Consider the following 20,028-nt stretch of genomic DNA (forward strand, 5'->3'; position numbering starts at 1 on the left):
TATTTAAAATGAGATGTTTATCCTGTATTTGATTATGTTTATCTGCAGTTATTTACACGAATTCAGATATGGAGCTTTAATAAGTTGTACTTACGCACAATCTACTTATAATCTTGAGTTTTAAGTAATATGCATTAATAAATAGTACTTTACGCATAAAAGAGGTTTTTAATAATTTTCGTCAAATACTTTATAATATAATATAGATATACAATTCACCTCAATTGATGTGTCTTTTTCCAACAAAAATGATATTTAATAATAATTTGTAGAAATTAAGCCATTTTTCAACGACATTTATTAATTTTAAATTCGAATTAAAGTTTTTGTCAATTTATTAATACGTAAATTTGGTTTAAATATTAATTCTTAGAGTTATCGCCATAAATAGTCCATTTATAACGACTTGCTTTCTAATTAATTCTTTTTAATAAAACTTTCTAATTAATTTTAATATCATTTAAATTGAGAGATTTGAGCGATTTCACTTATGGGTTTTTAGAGACAGACGATTTAATTAGACAAGAAAGTATAGAAAAACGAGAAAAATCTGTAAACTACAGAACCAACCTGAAACAAACAGACACGAAACAAGGCTAAATCGAAATAATGTAAACAGATAGGACAAAAACGACAGCAGTAACCAAGACCACCCAGGATCAAAACTGGGATAAGAATGACTGATAGAACTCACGACACTGAAGAGGATGTCAAAAACGACGCAGTGAGCCAAAGGCTCTGCGATAAACAACCTTTCATAATTCTTTTCGAAATGCAGTTGTAACTAGTTTGTATACAAGTAAATACGAGGTTTACGGACGAATATTTACTCCCAAAAATCACTTGATTACGATGTTCACATATCATGTATGCCGCAAGCCAAAGTGTAGCTTGGCAGACGGATTTCAACCAAGCCGAAGCTTGAGATCCAGTCGGATGATTTAAGAAGCTCACTTACCGAAATTTTCAATATTGGTGTTGATTTCCCATAAGTTTGATATTTATATTTCAAGTGATGTTATTTAACTTCACGATTTAGACCAAATTAAATTAGAAACTAAAGCATTATAAAATACTTTTTTTCGTTCCAAACAAGTGTCTACATTATTATTTTAGTATATCTTTAAATAAGTGTTCATTTTCAAAGGTAAATACATACTTTTTCATTCTACCATGTATATTGATGCATATTACTTAAAATTCAAGATTACAAGTAAATTGAGTATAAATACAACTTATTAAGTTTCATATTATTTTATGCATGAAGTACTGTATTGATGCATATTACTTAAAATTCAATATTACAAGTAAATTGTGCATAAATACAACTTATTAAGCTTCATATTTGAATTCGTGTAACTAACTGTAAATAAATATAATCAAACACAGGATAAAATTCTTATTTAATATATATCTAAAATATAAATAGAATAATTATTGAGTTCTAACAGAATATTTAATTATTATCTTTATAAAAATTATATTATTAAACCAAAACAAATTACTTCTTCATTAAACGTAAATTAAATTATAAAAATGATAATTGTTATGTATTTTTTTAATTTTTATGGTACCTTTAAATTTATATTTTAAAAAAGAAACACAATTATTTGCTCAAAACCACATAAATTCATATTATAATATCGATAAAGACCAAAAAAATAAAATAAAACATTAAAATCAAGATATATTTCGCTGCATTATGTAAGTAAATTTGTAGTATTTCTAAAAGAGCCTATGGGAGATGTTATGATATTAAATTTTTCTTTGTTATAGGATATACCAATTTCTAATTAAAAAATCGTAATTGTCGAAAATATTAGCGGAAAATGAAATAAAATGTGAGGGATATTATTGAGAAAAATATAAATCGGTAGGGGTTGGTATGTGCAATAAATGACAAGTGGCGTATGTCCAGCTGGATGCTTATGTCAGCGTTTACCCACGCGCACGTTAGTCGCTTCCACCTTTACATAAAAATCAAAGTCGTTGTATCCCGTCTGTACGTTATCACAACTACCCGCCATATCTCTCTTCTCTCTCTCTCTCTCCCAGACAAACGATGTACGGTAACCGGAAAGATAGCTCCGGGAAGCGTACACCTGACGGTTTTAATTATCCTCCTTCACCGACCCCAAGCTCGTACTCTACCTACTCATCCAAATCGTCGTCGGATACGTCAACTCCTAGCCGGAACCGAGTCAAAGTTGCGGCGAGATCCGTCGCCGGAGTTTTTGTTGCTTGTTTTACACCACCCGAGGAGGAGACGCATCATAAGAGCTCTTCTGGGTTTGGTGGTTCTGATGCATTCAGTTCAACATCAGGTGATTAATTGTAGTTTTAATTTTGAATTAATCGTTCTGCTTTTCTCGAGTTAAACACGAAGCAGTGGTTTTCTTGAGTTGAATTAATTGTAGTATCAAATTAGTAATTTAGGTAAATCATTTTTTGATCACGGAAATGACGAGATCTGGTGTAATTACGTTATAATCACTTGTACTTTTTGAAATAGATTCGATTCAGTCATTCATTGTGGCACATGAACAATTTTGTAGTATGCCACATCACTGCTTAAAATATGGAGATTTCAATGAATGATGAATGGATCTGTGAATTCCTGCGGTTTGATCAATTTCACCACCAAAATTTTGTTGGGGTAATCATAAGGTTTACCAAGTCTCTGTTTACTTGGTAAACAGGTTGTTAAATAAAGTCCTATTCTTTAGGATGAGTCCATTTTTATCTTAGTTTGTTAGGTTGCACGTTCTTTACTTCTCTTTGTATTGTACGGCTATTTAAAGCCCATCTAGCTACCAGTTAATAACAAGTCAGTTCATTTCCATATTGTTGGTTTCAATTGTGTGCTAAACGCCAGATTAACAAATTTAAGGCTATAACCCCATAAGCGGACCCCTGAGCTCTTATTGTACGACCATGGAATGCATGCACCTGCTAACCAAAACCTGGAAACTTGCCAGGCATTGTAATCTTTGTGTTTTCAGAGCTTATGGTACCATTGTGAAAGAACCGAATTGAATATTGCAGATGTTTCGGGAGCTTCTGATACTACCGATGGAAGGAAACGAGGCGCAAACCGTAGTATATACGCAACCCGGAATGATTCAACGCACATGAGAGAGCCCGGAAGTATAAAGTTTACTCTGGCGGAAATCCACAAGGCAACGAAGAACTTCTCTCCGGCTCTTAAAGTTGGACAAGGCGGATTCGGGACTGTCTATAAAGGTCAGCTCCAAGATGGAACCCTCGTCGCCGTGAAACGTGCCAAAAAGGTTAGACTGTGTAAAATGCTTTACCATCCCCTGAACATCCAGGCATACAATGAGTTGTGCATCCCAGATGCATATTCCTAACATTTGTAGCTTTCAATTATACAAAATTAAGCAGTAAATTCTGAGTTCAAATCCAGTTCCAAGTCAATTGTCATAGATGAGTCATGAGTGAATGGAGGGAAGACAGAAGCTTTCATCTCATGTTACTGAGATCAATGTTGCTTCATTTGGCTTTTTGGTACAGAGTATGTATGACAAGAATCTGGGAGGTGAGTTCCAGAGTGAAATCCAGGCGTTATCGACGGTGGAGCATTTGAATCTGGTGAAATGTTACGGGTACTTGGAACATGGAGATGAAAGAATCATTGTTGTTGAATACGTCCCGAACGGGACGCTTCGGGAACACTTAGAATGTAAGTTGTTTCCTCCTCGTAAGAGAAACAAAAAGAATGTCATAATTTGCCTAACAAAGTTGGTTATCGTGGTTTTGTTTTTGAGAAATTTTCTAATACTTCGATGTATATAATAACCTCACATCCATGGGTTAATAGCTGACAAGTGTTATTATTTTATTAAAGACTAAGGTGTAATTTACAAAATTCTTACTCAGTAAGCGCTTCTCGGATCACTTACCTCTTACCGGGTTGACAAGGTAAGGACTGGGAACGTTATCTGTAAGAGCACAAAGAACAAGAGTCTTACCCGATAAGTGAAGGTGACAAACCAAACGTCTTTGGCCTAGCGGTATGTGAGTCTTTGGCCTCCTAGGAGGTTAGGGTTCAAACCTCACTAAATATGAGGAGGGTGTATGAGTTTATTTGTTCTATTCGTCGTATATAAATATTATATACTTTCAAAAAAAAAAGTGAAGGTGACAACCTTTACCCGGTTAGCGGTTACGGGGTATATTGTTACATTAAATGCCATTTTGACAGACTAGAATTGGTAAATGTAAGTGAGAGTATTCGACTCTTACCATTAAGTGCCGGTAAAGACCCCTAAATTACAAAATGGTCTCTTGAGATAGCTAATTCCTCATTTCAGTCATACGTTTTTTTAAATTGCAATGACAGTACATCAGCTTTCATTTTTGTTACAAAAGGTCCCTCAATGAACAGCTATCTGCAAATGCAGGTTTCAATGGCAATGTTCTTAGTCTTGCCTCTCGGCTGGATATCGCTATAGACGTAGCCCACGCTATTACTTACCTGCACACTTATACAGGTACTCGGTCTCCTTACTGTGCATTTGGTACGTGAGACAGGACGGTACAAAAAGTTGTTGTTCCATGTTTGGTGCGAGATTAGACTAGGAATGGACCACACCAACCCGGGACAAAAATTCATTCTTTTGTCCTACCAAAATAAATAATCAAGGAGATGAGATAAAGACAGCATTTGTAAATTACTAAATACCCATATCAAATTAAAACTCTAAAATACCTCAATCTAGCCGGTCCGGTCCTGTCACCAAATGCACATTGGTTTTGTTTGATAAGTCATACCGTATAATAAATGTGATGTTTGATTGTGTATGCAGATCACCCTATAATTCACAGGGATATCAAGTCTTCAAATATCCTGCTCACTGAAAAACTACGAGCCAAGGTTGCTGACTTTGGTTTTGCACGGCTAGCAGCCGATGCAGAATCAGGTCAGACCCATGTATCGACCCAGGTTAAAGGGACTGCAGGCTACTTAGATCCTGAATACCTCAGGACATATCAACTCACCGAGAAGAGCGATGTTTACTCATTCGGTATATTGCTTGTGGAGCTAGTCACTGGGCGGAGACCTATTGAAGCGAAAAGGGAACTTAAAGAACGTGTAACAGCTCGATGGGTATGTACTCGAAAACACTAATTAATATACAGTTCCATTAGAAATATAAACATATGCATATACCAGTTCTTGTGGTTTTCCAAATATTTATCGTTTTCATTTTAACTTAGCTTTATGCATGTATGTGTGTCACATGGCATCACTATAACTATGATATTGTTATGACACTAAATTTTGGAAATGTATTGTGTTACTGATTCCGTATAAATACAGGCGATGAAGAAGTTTATGGATGGCGTTGCCATTTCGATATTGGATCCAGGACTAGAAAAGTCAGATGTGAATGCTTCGGCTCTAGAGAAGATTCTAGAACTGGCTTTACAATGCGTTGCTTCTCATCGACAAAACAGGCCCATCATGAGGAGATGTGTTGAGGTTTTATGGAACATCCGAAAGGATTACAAAGAAGTGTTGGGTTGACACATCTTACTTTATTTTTCCATTTCCCATCATCATCATTATATATACTCATAATGTGGTTGGAAAGAAAAAGACACAAAACAAACAAATAGACGTGAAACTGACCCCAAATATTCTCATAATCGGGACAAGTTTTCGTATAAGGTTGTAGGATATCAAATTGTTTTGCACGTCTTTCTATTTTTTTGTGGAGGGTTGGTTAAGGTACATACGTTAAAAAAAGGCTAATACCCTATAATTTTTAAAAAAAATAGAAAAAGGAACGGTTTTAGGATTTAGTGTTTGGAGCCCAGGCTTTTGTACAGTATTCATGGTTTGTTTCTACATTTGGATTTGGTAATGTTCTTATTTTATATCATGTTTTTATTCTCGTGAGAACAGTTGTTCTGTCTTGTCAAACATGTGACCCGAATGTTAACAATCAAGAGCTTGTACATGAACCGGAACGACGGGGGTCTCACCTTGATATATACTAATGTACCACTCAAGCTCAGAGGTAAATCCCTTTCATTACATGTCTTGACGTCTTGCATCAATTGCGGTATCCGTCTAGTGTAGTCAAAACCGGTGTCCCTATACCTGGCCCCATTGCATTACATCTTTAATTTACATGAAACATGTAATGGATTTAGCATGCTTAAAGCTTTTTTAAGTGTGAACACATAGGCCATAGCATGCTCATTTAATTATCATACACATGCTTTTTTTCCTTTTTACTTTTTAAAGCATATAATATTTATATATATGAGTTCTCATCGTTGACATCTAGATGAACTTATATCAGCTTGCTTGATTCCTTGTATAGCTTAAAATTCCACGCTCTCATAGGAGAGCTGTCTGCCATTCACATGTGAAATCTCCGAAACCACATTCAGGGTCGCGTTCATCGCATAATAGCCTATAGTCAACCACCGTAACATCATTTTTCTTGTGCTAAAACATGTATATCCATCATTCGGCATCCCAAAACATCACTAACAGATTTGAAATCTGCATAAATACAATGATCGTGTAGAGAACACTTAAATGGCAATATCTTGCTCAACTCAATGACACATAGTGCTACTACATGAAATGAAATGCCACAATAACTATGAAAGGAGTGAATAGCTTCTGCCATTTTTGATCCCCAACTGATTATACAACCTTCCTTCTGTCTTCTGATTCCTTGGCTCATCTTCATTGCAACTTGTTTCGGTTCCTTCCAATCAAAGCTGAAACAAGCCTAATAATTCCAAGCCCATCCCCAGATCCAACCTTAAAGCCTCATCAACCCACACTAACATACAGAGAGAGAGTCTCATTCATACGAAAAATTGTACTTATTTAAGAAAATAAAAGAATGGTCGAATCACATGTGTTTTTACACTAACAACTACAAAATCACATGTGATTCACACGACCTAGTCATGTGACTGTAGGGTCGCCCACACACTTTTTGGCCATTAATGTAAAATCATGTTTGATTTTATACGTAATGTGATTGTTCTTCTATTTTTTTAAATATGTATCATTCTCGTATGAACCTACCTCTATCTCTCTGAATATACATATATGATTTTATCATTTTAGTTTTGCATCATTATTCAAAATAACGACTACCGTTTATAATTATATTTTCATTTCACCGTTATAAAAAAGCAACAATGTTTGTGTGTTAACACCCGTTGTATATGTCCATTAATGAGGGTCAAAAAAAGGATCCATATGCAACTTGTTCCTTTCTTTTGAGATTTCCATTTCCACGTGTGGGCAGAAGTTAAATGATACAAACTTTGAGAAATCTCTAAAGACCCCTTTGCATTTACATAAATGACACAATCACCCCTCAACTTCTTGCTTTTATCATATATTCTCTCACCCTTCTCATTTACATTTCTTCTACCTTACCTCTTACAACACCATTCCAATAAAAATTACAAAGAATAAACAAACCTTCTACCTAGCTTGCCCATTTTCCGGCTGCCCTTGACTTCTCGAAAGAGAATCTTGTCGAGTCAACTCATAGTTTGTGTTCCGAGGCTCTCCATTTGCACAATTCAGTGGATTTACTTTCGAACACAAGAACAAGAAGGAAGAAATGTATATCGACACATGCCATATACTGCAAAATGAATTATATTATTGCAACATTAATGACCGAGATATAGATAGCGTATATAGGACATTTGGACTTCTCACGTTTATACTCTCGGTTTCGAACCCCATAGAAAAGACTCGCCTTTGACATAAAAGGTATATTTTGTGTGGAAGTGCCAACATAGAAAATGTTCAAGGAGGTAAACTGCAATTCTTTAAAACATAATGGGGGGGGTTTGTAATAACATGATCCCTATTCATATAGGGGTTTTGCTGTGTCAATGTACTCTTATATTGTGTTTGTTATGATGACTCGAATTGGCAAACATCGCCCCAGATCATAGGAGGTTTACTCAGTGAGTTGATATCTGAGTTAGAAGTTTGATGATACGGAAAGTACTCGTAAACTCACCTGTGCCAAAACCAATAACTATTGGTCGATTCCAGGTGCCAGCTTATGGCAGCCATGGCCAATGCAACGAATCCGGTGAGCACAAAGAACCACCGAAAACGTTTAAGAACCGTCTTTATGAGATTACGACACCATTGTTTAATTGTGTGCCACCTGAAAAAGGGAACTTGCCAAATGACTAATCCAAAACTTCAAAATTATATTAAACCTTTAAGATTGTCGGAAATTTTATAAACCTCACCTATGAATCAGATTTAGGAAGAGTTCTGCTGAAAACGAGAACCGCCTATAATGCCTACAGAACTCGATCAAAAAGCCGACAAGAAGACCCGTTGCTCCGATTGCTATAACAAGAACAATGTTGGAGGATCTGTGAAATCATAAGCATCAAAACCCGTTAGAAGAAAAAAACCAAAACAAAGAGAAAATACAACTCCTGGGCTGCATTTGGTATGCGGCCAGGACTGGACAAGATTGAACGGGTAAACGTGAGGTAGGCGTATGAAAGAATCGTACAAGTTTTTAGGGTTTTAAATTGATATGGATGGTTTAGTAATTTACCAATCTTGTCTCATCTTCCTGATTCTTGTTCCACCAAAATATTCCACCTATTTTGGTGGGACAAGTTGTCCTACTTGTGTCAGCCAAACATGGGACTACAAGTTTTTGTTTTGTTTTGTCAAATGTTGTCCTAGGTGCCAAACGCACCCTTGATGAACATATTACAACCCACGAAGCGTTCGTGGGTCTTAAACTCCCGCATGCATAGACAAAAAAACATGAACAAGTTGCAATTTTTTATGCAAAAGTACAGGCCCCACAGCATATCAAGCTTACCTTGTAGCTCCATTTTCAGCCATAAGAGCCGTAAGAATGGCAACAACCGTATGAATTGTCCTCTTTGAACCTTCATCAATATCAGCCAAGTATACGAAAGTGCTTACCACAGCCATGAACGAAAGCCAAAAATCCATGAACTGCATAACAACCAAAAAAAGATATACCGCTGATTTGGTCGGCTCGTGAATCACGAGTAAATAATTTTTGATCGGTGTACTCCTAAAATTACTTTGTTTGGTCGTGGTAGCTCATGTTTAACGGTTTTTTGTCCACCGGTCCTACTTATCAACCGAACTAGAAAGTGATTTGGTCCATTTGGCCGGTTTGTCCATATGAGAATGAAATCAAACCAAACTCGGTATATCCCACTTGGAGGTGAAGTCTGAGAAGGGTAAGATGTATGCAGACCTTACCTCTACCCAAAGTGTAGAGTGGCTGTTTCTGTGAGTGTTAAAAATAAATCAATAACATAGGGGTCAAATCATTATTTTCTTCCCTGAAAGTTCAGAAAATGATTCGGTATAGCTCTTCAAACTCTCACTTGATGATAGTGAGGGACCGAAAAGATAAGTTTGTACCTGCAAGACCCGGAAAGATAAAGCACACCAGGTGCCAACATCGCATGCATGATATAAGCCGCTCGAAATTCCGCTGGATGTGTATAACACCCACTCCGCAAATGCCTGCAAAATGTTGTTATACATTTCACATTGTCTCGTGGAAAAGAAAAACGGAACATTGTGTCTCCTCCAACGAATTTTTGACTTTCGAAAAAGTCAAGCGTCGTAATTGGGAGTCAATGATTATTGTTACCTTTTGTCGGAGCGCCCAATAAGCCGGAAATACAAATGCAGCATTTGATGCAATAAGGGAAACCGATTGCCATACATGCCCTACAAGAGAGCGCACGATTCATATATCCTTACATCATAAAATGCTTAATTCATGGTAAGGGATAAAACGCTCATTTCAGTCATTAAGACTGTTGATTCAAGAAACAAAAACAGCAATACATTTTTGTTCAGACAGACAGCTTAACCCACACAGACACAGGGCTTAATGCAAGAAAAAGAAATAGTAAACCGACCCGTAGTCTTCTTATGTACTTCCTAGAATCCAAGGAATCGCTACAAAAGTAGACAAATTGTTGAACCGCACACATGCCATGTTCGATTTTACATTTCATGTAACTATTGTACTTGTGTGTGATTGTAGATCCTAACAACGGCAACAGGAAGACAAAAAACACAATACATGCACAGCAAAACCACGTCCATCCGGTCGATACCAGCAAGGGCATTTTCGTAATTTTATCATAGATTTTACCTCGATGTGAGACAATTTCAGCACTGCAGTCAAAACCTCCATGGTTACGATCACACGAACAGTAGCTGATGTAATTTAGCAACAAGTCAGTTAAAACATCTAGAAAAGTGGCAAAACGAACATTCTATAACTACTTCACGAAGAACTTAAATGCTATTTGATAAAAATCTGTATAGCGATGCTCGATTCTCTATTCCAACATTTAAGTAAAGAAAGATTACCTGCAATCTATAACCAAATTTTCATAGGCAATCACCAAAAACGACCAAAAGAGGTGGACATGTATGAATACCTGTATAGAGACAAACCACTCATTTCGACAACATTTTGACACGTTCCATGAGACGAGCACCTTCTTGGGCATCTTTCAATCGAAATAGACATGGTAGTTTGACTTTTCAAGGCATTTCCAGCAGAAGTCAAATGTTTGACACCAAAACTCCATGTTCCTCCTCTAACGTACACGATATAAAAACTAATCGTCTTCTCCCCCGAATCATACAGCTTAAAGAACATAGAACCGTTACTGTTGCTAGTAGAATTCGCATAAAAGTAATCCCATCTATCTTCAAATGGTAGTCCACCATATGATGCATATATTTCGTGATTTATTTTTGTATCTGAATTCATTCGGATATGAATACTTCCTCCGGCTGCACCCAAAGGGATATCTGCTACGAAATAAGTCCAAGCAAGATGTTGACTTTGAGCGAGCGATGAGTTGCTAAGGAGAGGTTCGAGAAGGAAATTAGCAGAATTCGAAGAAACTTTATCGCTGACCGGCAAATAATATGATTCGAAAGGTACGGCGGGATTCTTCCTCAGAATTGTCTGCATATTCCACGCATTTTCTATAAGAATCAAATTAAAGAACCAATGAGCGAAGAAATTAGATGTGTGTCCCACCTTAATTTCTCCTTGCATAAAGGAAATGGTAATCAAAATACACTCTCCGTCCCAAAATAAATGTCCATGATGAAAAAGGCACACAGTTTTAGAAATGCGTAATTATTACACTTTCGAATTAACTAAATGACAATTTTACCCTTAACAACAGAGTTAAGGGTGTTTGGTTAGAGGTATTAAGCAGTAACTAATGCTGAAAAAAAAACAGAGCTAACGTGTGCGAGTAACATCAAAATAAAACAAATAAGGTAGCATTTTGCAGCATGAAACTTAAGGTAGGAACTGCAGACGGAATTATATCATCTAAAGTTACATTAATTTGCAAATAACTTGATTAAAAGTGATATTAGCCAACCTGAAGCATGTATCTTTCCCACGTACAGTTTAATCCGGTTTTGTCTATAGGACAATGAAGCAATTTCCACTCCAACGAATAGCAAAGAGTCATGTTCCCCACGGTTTCATTTGAGAGGGGTACAACGGTAATATACCACCGACCAACTTTTGGCGATCGTATTACCAAAGGGGCGCTATTGATATCACCCGAATAATCATGTGCAGATGATGATGATATGGCACCATGTCGGGCATAACACATCAATACGACACGGCTACCATCACTTGCACCGTTTGATTGTGTTTGGTTAAATATGACATTTGTCGCTGATATAATGAGCTCTTCTGAGACTCCCAGTAAATCCAAAGAGTAGAGTTTTGATTCGTTCCCATGAATGCAAGAACGCTCGCCATCATTTTTACAAGAAGTGATGATTCCATTCGTCGAGTTTTGGTCAACGCATGAAAGATGATCAATTGTTTGATTGCAGAATTGGCCCGAAACGGCTGGGCTCAAACAGCCTTCAACGCTTACATTCCCACTAAAAGAATACCCCGAACCTCGATTTATCTGTAGTGACAAGACAATACATGAGTCTTCTGGAAATAACTCATCGTTACTTCCTCCATCCCAAGATAAATGTCCACGATGAAAAAGTCACATTTTAGAAATACTCCCTCTATCATAATTAAGGGTAGAATTGAAAGATGTATGCAACCCTGACCTCTACCCCAAATAGTAGAGCGCGATGATTCCATAATACATATAACAACAAGGGGTAGGAGCATTAGGGATAACATTGGTTACCATCTTTGATTGAGTCCTCGTGGATCCAATGCCATTAAATAAACCAAAGTACCATACTCCAGGAGAAATCTGTATACCAATATCATGTTCAGTTACCATCTAAGAATATATATATATATATATATATGTGTGTGTGTGTGTGTGTGTGCAAGAAGCATGGCAATTATCATAATTCCCATCACAGAAATAGAAAAAGTCAAACGCGAAATGTGAAATACAGAAAGAAAAGTCAACCTGCTCGTTTGTTAGTCTTATCAGAACATTTTTCTGCATAGGATAACATTTCTCTGCAAACTGAAAACCTTCTATTGCCAAAGATCCATTAGAAATGGGATCCAACACTGCAACAGCGAAACAGATAAGTGTTTATAAAATGTAAAGTTAGGAATCACTCGAGCTTGATGGGGGAAATTTAGACCATGTAGACATGATAAAGTTCGACAAAGCTCGTAATCCATGCAATTACGTCCTATCCGTTTTGGACTTTTAACATTTTCATTTTCTGAGCCTCATTCTATACATTTGAGAATAAATGAATATGTGATTTTGTGTTGCAAATCAAAATGGTATGAACGAAACCTTAGCTTCATCAAAAATTGGAATTTACAAGAAGACGAGAATCTATTAAATGGAATTAGAGATGTTAATGCTGTACCTAAACCAGTAAAAGAAGTATTATGTGTGTCGGGCAAAGGAGGGCTGCCTTCACGAGCACAGATCATTGGTAGATCGCTTTTATCAGCCGTTACAATACTATTTTTATCCTGAAAAGTATGAAAACCATGTTAAGCAAGAAATCTAAAAAGAAAGCAATACACACGGATCCGTCCTATTTGTTTCAGCCATTTACTAATGTCATTTCGTGGGTATATTTATATAAAGTTTGCTCCAAAAATCATCCACGATATGATTGTAAAACATCAAACGAATAAGAAAGCATCATGCAACATTTTCACAGCCAGATTTTTACTAATAAAAGATAGCCTTTTTGGTAACATAAACAACCATACTTACAAGATCTACATTGGACTCTAAAGATACGGTCATTGAAGAGAACCATGTTGGTAAATCAACTGCAACAATAAACACAAGGATGAATTAGTATCCGACAATAAACTCTTGGCAATAAATCATTTTTAAAAACACATGTTCTTCGGTTCTTCCTTTTTATCCCATGTTTCAAAGTTATATAAAAGGAATATGGGACCAAAATCTTTAAACAAGTCCATGTACCGAATAACGACCAAATAATGGAATATAATCACCAAAAATGTCATAAGCAAATCAACACGACCCTACACACTCGTTCTTTTGAAGGCAAAAACATATAAAACAAGAAGTATTTTTGTCCGAATTAATTGCAATAAGATAATTAGTTCGTGATAACCAAATTCTTAGGGAAAAGTTCACCAAGTCATAAAATATAGCAACCTTCTATAGAATCAGACAATGTGTAATCTTTAATAACACCAACAAAACGAAGATCAAATACCGCTATTAAAAGAAATAAATCAAGAAACATTCCCACACAGAACATAAACAGTTCAAGTCTATGTTTCTTATAGAATCAAAACTTCATCTGAATTGGTGATTGACTTCTTGATAACTCTGTTGATAAAGGTATCTTTTCTATAATCACATAGCTGCAGAAACCCTATTTATAATCAACAGCAGTTCAAATTATACATCAAATATGTATGGATCTAATGGCAAAACAGGCGCAATCAAATCTTCCAACTTGAAATTTACCAAGGTTTGACTCTGACCCACCATCTATATTATCATTAAATCAAGAATTAGAACTTAATTAGTTGCAGATGATCGAATTTTATCAGAAAACCCTAATTAACCCATTGATGCAGCTGATATAATCCAAATGCGAAACGACCAAAATTGAACATATGCACTCAAACATTCCTCAATTTCACCTTGACCCACAAATTAAAATTGAAGAATCACATCTTAATTAAATGATCAAACAGTTCCAAAAAGACACCCAATTTATCAGTGAGATTACCTCTGATATAGCGCCAGTCGTAAGGTTTGAGCACTGTTCTGCCATAAGTAAAGCTTGAGAGAGTGAAAGAGTCGTATGGAACAGCATTTACCTCATAAGAACAGCAACAGACAACTAAAATACAGACACAAATATAAAAGTGATATTGAATCGAATAAAGACAACCCAGAATCCAATAATTGGTTTTCTTTTCCATTTGAATCTGTTCTCGACTGATTCTGCAACAAAATTCAGATGTGGGTTGGAATCATGAAACACTTGATTTTCTTTAAACGCAACTGATTCAATGTAATCATAGAGATATGGATCAATGAGCTATAATAGTGTTTAAATATGGAGTTTGGTGGGATTTTTGGGGTGAATAATCAGAAAGAAATAAAATAATTTATCGACATTGACCTGTTCTTGACTTGAACTCTGTTTCTTCCCTAAATTTTCCCAAGTATTTGTATTGACACTATTGACCCTTTAACTATGTAATATCTCATTTTCAGTCCCTATCCAAAAAATTACATTTTCATATGATTTTATCCGGATCCTCGTTTCTACGATCATATTAACATCCATAAACACGATATAAAGATCTTGTATTTTTTAAATTTATATTTGTATCTGTTAAATGTTGAAAAAACAGTACATCTTTTTTATATTTGAACAGTTTTATGGAAGTAAATGTAAGAAAGTGAAATTTTTTGTGTATGTTCAATCAACTAGAGAGTGTGTAATTCAGCACTTCGACTTAGAACAGTCAGGTTATCTTGGAGAGAATAGTTAGGTGTCATTTATAAAACGTTTATCAAGTAAGCGCTTAAGCCAAAAGTCACAACCTTACTTACGTTATCGATTAACTGTTTGGCAATTGCTGAATGATTTGGTGTAGAATGATTAAGAGGCTCTCATGATATAGTGCAAAATGAAATATAGTTGTTTGCTAATTGTGTACATTGAAATTAGGGCTCTTAATGGTTAAGGAAGATCCATAATACAAAATCATTTAGAGGGTTTTAGAATCATTAAGAGACAATTTTTTTTTTTTGCCAAACAAGATTTACCTCTTAACGGTTTAGATGTTGCCTTTTAATGAAACTATTAAGAAGTAAACAAACAACCCCTTTTGCCATCAAAATGGAATGTTGGTAAGCATCTCTTACTCGATAAGAGCTAACTCGGTAAGAGTCTTCTACCGAACTTACCAGGTAAATTTCTCAGTTTTTGTCATGCTCACTCGATAAGGTAAGTGACACATGGTAAGCGATTATTTAGTAAGCGTTTGGTAAATGGCATCTTAATCACTCAAATGAATCAAGTTTTCGCCAAATCACATAACTGTGCAATACACCAAACAATGTATTTTTCTACTTTGATGTACAAGACGCACTGTTACATCATACCAGTTGTGACTGTGTACCTTGCAAAATCATTTCATTGTACATTTTTAAACATTTAAAGCACCATCATTTCGTATATTATAAACATGTAACCATGTCAGCTTTAACGTATTGTTGTATTTGAAAAACATAAATTACATAACGTGTCTTTAGTCTATCAACTGATATATTTGGTTGTTATTTTTTAAAATAAATCTGGTCTGAAAAACAAAATTAGCAGATGCATTTGTTCGAAAACGACTTGGCCGTTAAATCATGTTTCCTAGACCATACATGTACATGGCTAATGGTTCGCTATTAAGGGTAAAATCGTCACATTGCTTCATTCCTTTTTTTGTTACGGTATTCAGTTGTATAAATTGTTTCTACTACAAAATAAAGTAAGTATCAGTTTTAAACCACCTTGTTGAGTTTTATATCGATATAATGGATGTGAAAATGCAAGAATAATGTTATACATCTCAAAAAATAAACAACTTGAACAAAAACAGTTGCCGTTGATTTCACGTGTCTTTTTAATTTAAACTTATCCCGCTAGTAAAAGGTAAATGGGTAAAGAGATTTCCATCTAAATCGCAAACGTGACGCTAAACCAAACATTTGATTCGAAAGTCAACGATGAACACGAGTGGGTGAAAGTGACATTTGATTTTGCATTTAATGCATTAACGTTAGAGAAATTCGAGTTTAAAATAACAAGAAGAAACGGGTCATTTTTTCTAATATTGAATCACGTTCGTATTGAAATAGACAAGAATTAATTAATTTAACTGTATAGAATAATAAACTCGAGAACAGTATATTACTCGAATACATAATTTAGAGTTGTCGGTTTAACGAAAGCTCGTTTTCGACTACTCCAAATGTTGCATTTATTCATTCATTTTATCATGTTCTAATTTCCCCTCGCTCTTCTCATCCTAAAACTCCATGGGACCCATCATGAATCCAAGCATGTAAATGATTCGAGATTTTAACGAGCTACTCAAGTTCAAACTTAACAATTCTCGAGTTTGAGTCAATCTCAAACACAAAATACAACTCGTTTAAATTAACGAGCCAAGCTTTATAACACCAATATTCAACTCGGTTCATCCGAAAACTCGATTAAATTTTTTGAGTCAAGTCGAGTCGTTTAATCATACACTTTTTCAAGTCAGACATGTTCATAGGTTCATAAATCATGCAATAATAATATAAATATTATCGAATTCAAACCAATAAACGAGTCAATCGACCCGAGAGTTCAAACTCGATATACAATTCAAAAGGTATTCAATCTCGAGCTTGAACCCTACGTTGAACTATAGGGGTGTTCGCAGTCCAATTTGGACTGTTTAACCCTTCAGACCACAAACCAAACCATAATGACGGTTTATAAAATTTTCAAACCAAGCAGTTTGACATCAAGTGCCCAGAGCGGTCAAACCAAACCACGAAAAGGCGGTCTGTTCTGACCGGTTTAGACGGTTTGGGTATTTAATGAACTTTACATATTAAACTTAAAAAACATATATAGGTTATAATTTTAGATTAAATATCCAGTTTAACAAAACAAAATATTTAAACAAATAAATGTAATAATTAAGCAGCTCTTGAGTCCAAAGTCCAAGCAATCCAAAGTCCAAACAAATAAATATATAATACATATTAGAAAACAAACAAATTAACAAAATTACAACTCCACTGTAAGTATTGAGTAACAAAATCCACGACTTCACAACCTTCTATTCTTTTGAGTTCTTGACCAAACAAATTAAAAGTCAAATCTTAGTTGGTTGAATCACTTGGTTGATGTCTTGATGATGTACGCCGAAATCAAACCATGGATCAGGAAAAATTGATAGAGTTCTTGAGAGATTTCAAAATTTGGAGACCGTCAATGTCAAATGTGTCGATATGTTTAATAGTTTTAGGCGCCCATTTTGATTATGTTATATGTTAGACTTTATGTTGGGCTTGAGAATATATATTTGAGTCATAGTCCATAAGTTAAAAAAGTTGAGCTTACTAATACTAAAATAAATAAATATATACATACATATATATGTATTTGGCAGCCGGTTTGGTCCAAACCGCCCAAAAAAGGTTCCAGACCGTCCGATTTTGCTATTTTCCAAACCAGACCAAAGCACCAGACCGCTCAAACCGTCAAAAAAAGGTCCAGTTTGACTTGGTTCGACCGGTTTGAACGGTCCAACGATTTTTTTGAACACCCTTATTAAACCATGTACTATTTTTTTAAAACTGAGCTCAAATAACCTACTAAATGGCTCGACTTGTTTTCGCCGCTGCGTATAATAAAATCATTTATTCATTAAAAAATTGGCACCTATTGTAAAAAAAAAAATATATATATATATATATATATATATATATATTTATTCGATTTTAAAACTCAATTTTTAAACCTTCATTTACTTTTGGTAAATCAAAACCTTAAAATTAATTTATGATTCATAATCTATAAATTCTCAAATTCTGTAAATTTGGGATTTTTTGAATAAAATGCGAGTCTTTTGTAAACAGTGACCTTTTTTTTTTATAAATTAATTCTATTTTTTACGACGTTAGTCTCGGTGCTCGCTTGTTTTTTCCCAATACGAATTATAAGTTATTCGGTTAATTTAATATTTTATTGTCGTTTAATTAAATCATGTATATGGTACGACACTCCTTACTAAAAATGATCTATACCAATGTTACAGTCCATGAATTGCCATTTCTATTTTTGGAAACCCAATCAAAGGTGCCGTAAAATCACCCAAAAAGAAAGAGAACCATGACACCAAAATAATCCAAAACACAAAATCTTCGAACCTAAATCGCCACAAAAACAACATTCGAAAAAAACAAACATGGCCACATATTCTTACATCAACGACTTCAAAGATCGAGCCTTGATGGGCTTTCTCCCTCTTTTTTTCACCACTTTCCCTTCCTCTTCGTCCATATAATCTACATCTTCTTTTGTGGGTCCCGCCTCACACGACCATGATAATTCTTTTATCATGGTCGTATCAGGTTCGACCCATTTTTCCTCCTCTTCTACACCCACGTCACCATCCACACCACTCGTTTCGCAATCATTACTGCCATTAGTGGTAACAACATCACATGCATTGAAAGTTGTACATTTGTTTCCGACAGGTCCTCTTTTCTTGCCCCATGATGGACCAAACCCCGAATAGTAATAAAACTCATTCGGGTTTGACGTGATCGCGGCAGCTCGTTTCTTGACACGACGGGGTCGTGACCCTGCAGACCCCGTCGTGGACCTTGAAACGGGCGGTGATTTCTTGTTGGTTGTCCAAACCGCCTCGTTTTGTAGATCGAAAAGATGATCTTCACACATTATGTTGCCATTTTTCACAACTTCCCCACATTCCCATCCTTTCCCATTTGGCTTACCGCATAACACCATATCTTCACCTCCATCCATAAACCCTAAATCATCCTCCTTATTGTCGACATTCCCATGAACATTACTGTCATCAAGATCAATTTTTATTCGAAACCCAAATCAATATAACGCTACAAGATAGAAAGTTCCTTTAGCTATTTATCATGAATCAATTGAAGCACACATAGATACAGAGATATATATATATATACACACACACAGTTGAGGTCAGAAAATCGAACATGTATGAATTACCCTAGTTATTAATGGGTTCGAAACGATATCACAGAAGATGGTTTCGATTTAAGAAAATGTTTGCAGTTACCTTTCAATAGCTCCAATGGAATCAACCGAGCTCCAATTTTCAGCAAGATTGACGTTGTAATCGCTGTCAAAACCATCAACCTGATCAAGAACAATAAACCCATTAGAGACGAACCAAAAATATTGATACAGATTGCGAAGAAAAGCGAAACGAAGATAACCCATGTGAGAAATCAACTTATTGAGCTCGAATTCACGACGGAAATCGTGGGATTTTAGGGTTTATGGATAATGGATGGGAAGAACCCTAAATATATAAAGGGGTTTACAGATGAACCCTAGTTAAAGAATCAAAAACGAGAATAACAAAGGAAAGAAAGGCGACATTTTGAGCATTTGAAAATGGGTTTTGATTAAATCAACAGATAGATCCGATTATTGTATTTGAAGAAGAGATTCAAAATGCAAATACATATATATATATATATATATACCTGATGATGGAGCGAAGGAGATGATGGTGGGAAAGTGATGACATCCCATGGAGATTGGTTGAGCTGACAGAAGCTGGTTTCATGATTATGATTCGAGTTTGTGTATAGAAATGCAGAGATGTTTGCATTTTTTCGTATTCTCATTGTTTGGCCGTCAATGGGGAGCTTCAAAGCGAGAAGATGTGGAGGGTGGGAGCGGGAGGG

General features: G+C 35.6%; 3 protein-coding genes across 3 annotated transcripts; 1 reads left to right on the forward strand and 2 right to left on the reverse strand.

Annotated features, from left to right (window-relative positions):
- Positions 1-2,021: 2,021 nt before the first annotated feature.
- Positions 2,022-5,926, forward strand: LOC112522863 (calmodulin-binding receptor-like cytoplasmic kinase 2). Its single transcript, XM_025132180.1, has 6 exons — positions 2,022-2,324; positions 3,046-3,290; positions 3,535-3,703; positions 4,425-4,514; positions 4,830-5,131; positions 5,345-5,926. Exons 1-6 carry the CDS (start codon positions 2,063-2,065, stop codon positions 5,549-5,551), a joined length of 1,275 nt encoding a protein of 424 aa, XP_024987948.1. The 5' UTR covers positions 2,022-2,062; the 3' UTR covers positions 5,552-5,926.
- A 1,334-nt stretch (positions 5,927-7,260) lies between these two features.
- LOC112522383 lies at positions 7,261-14,569 on the reverse strand. Its single transcript, XM_025131477.1, has 14 exons — positions 14,276-14,569; positions 13,273-13,331; positions 12,914-13,022; positions 12,493-12,599; positions 12,259-12,327; positions 11,470-12,021; positions 10,501-11,039; positions 10,209-10,273; positions 9,696-9,775; positions 9,461-9,565; positions 8,880-9,019; positions 8,284-8,412; positions 8,043-8,195; positions 7,261-7,655 (listed from the first exon to the last, which is right to left on the reverse strand). The coding sequence occupies exons 1-14, from the start codon at positions 14,469-14,471 to the stop codon at positions 7,490-7,492; spliced, it is 2,469 nt and encodes an 822-aa protein (XP_024987245.1). The 5' UTR covers positions 14,472-14,569; the 3' UTR covers positions 7,261-7,489.
- Positions 14,570-18,535: 3,966 nt separating this feature from the next.
- Positions 18,536-19,087, reverse strand: LOC112522859. The gene has a single exon (XM_025132175.1). It carries the CDS (start codon positions 19,085-19,087, stop codon positions 18,536-18,538), a length of 552 nt encoding a protein of 183 aa, XP_024987943.1.
- Positions 19,088-20,028: the final 941 nt, after the last annotated feature.

This window comes from Cynara cardunculus (assembly GCF_001531365.2).
Source record: "Cynara cardunculus var. scolymus isolate 2C chromosome LG 12, CcrdV1, whole genome shotgun sequence".
Taxonomy (NCBI): Eukaryota; Viridiplantae; Streptophyta; class Magnoliopsida; order Asterales; family Asteraceae; genus Cynara; species Cynara cardunculus.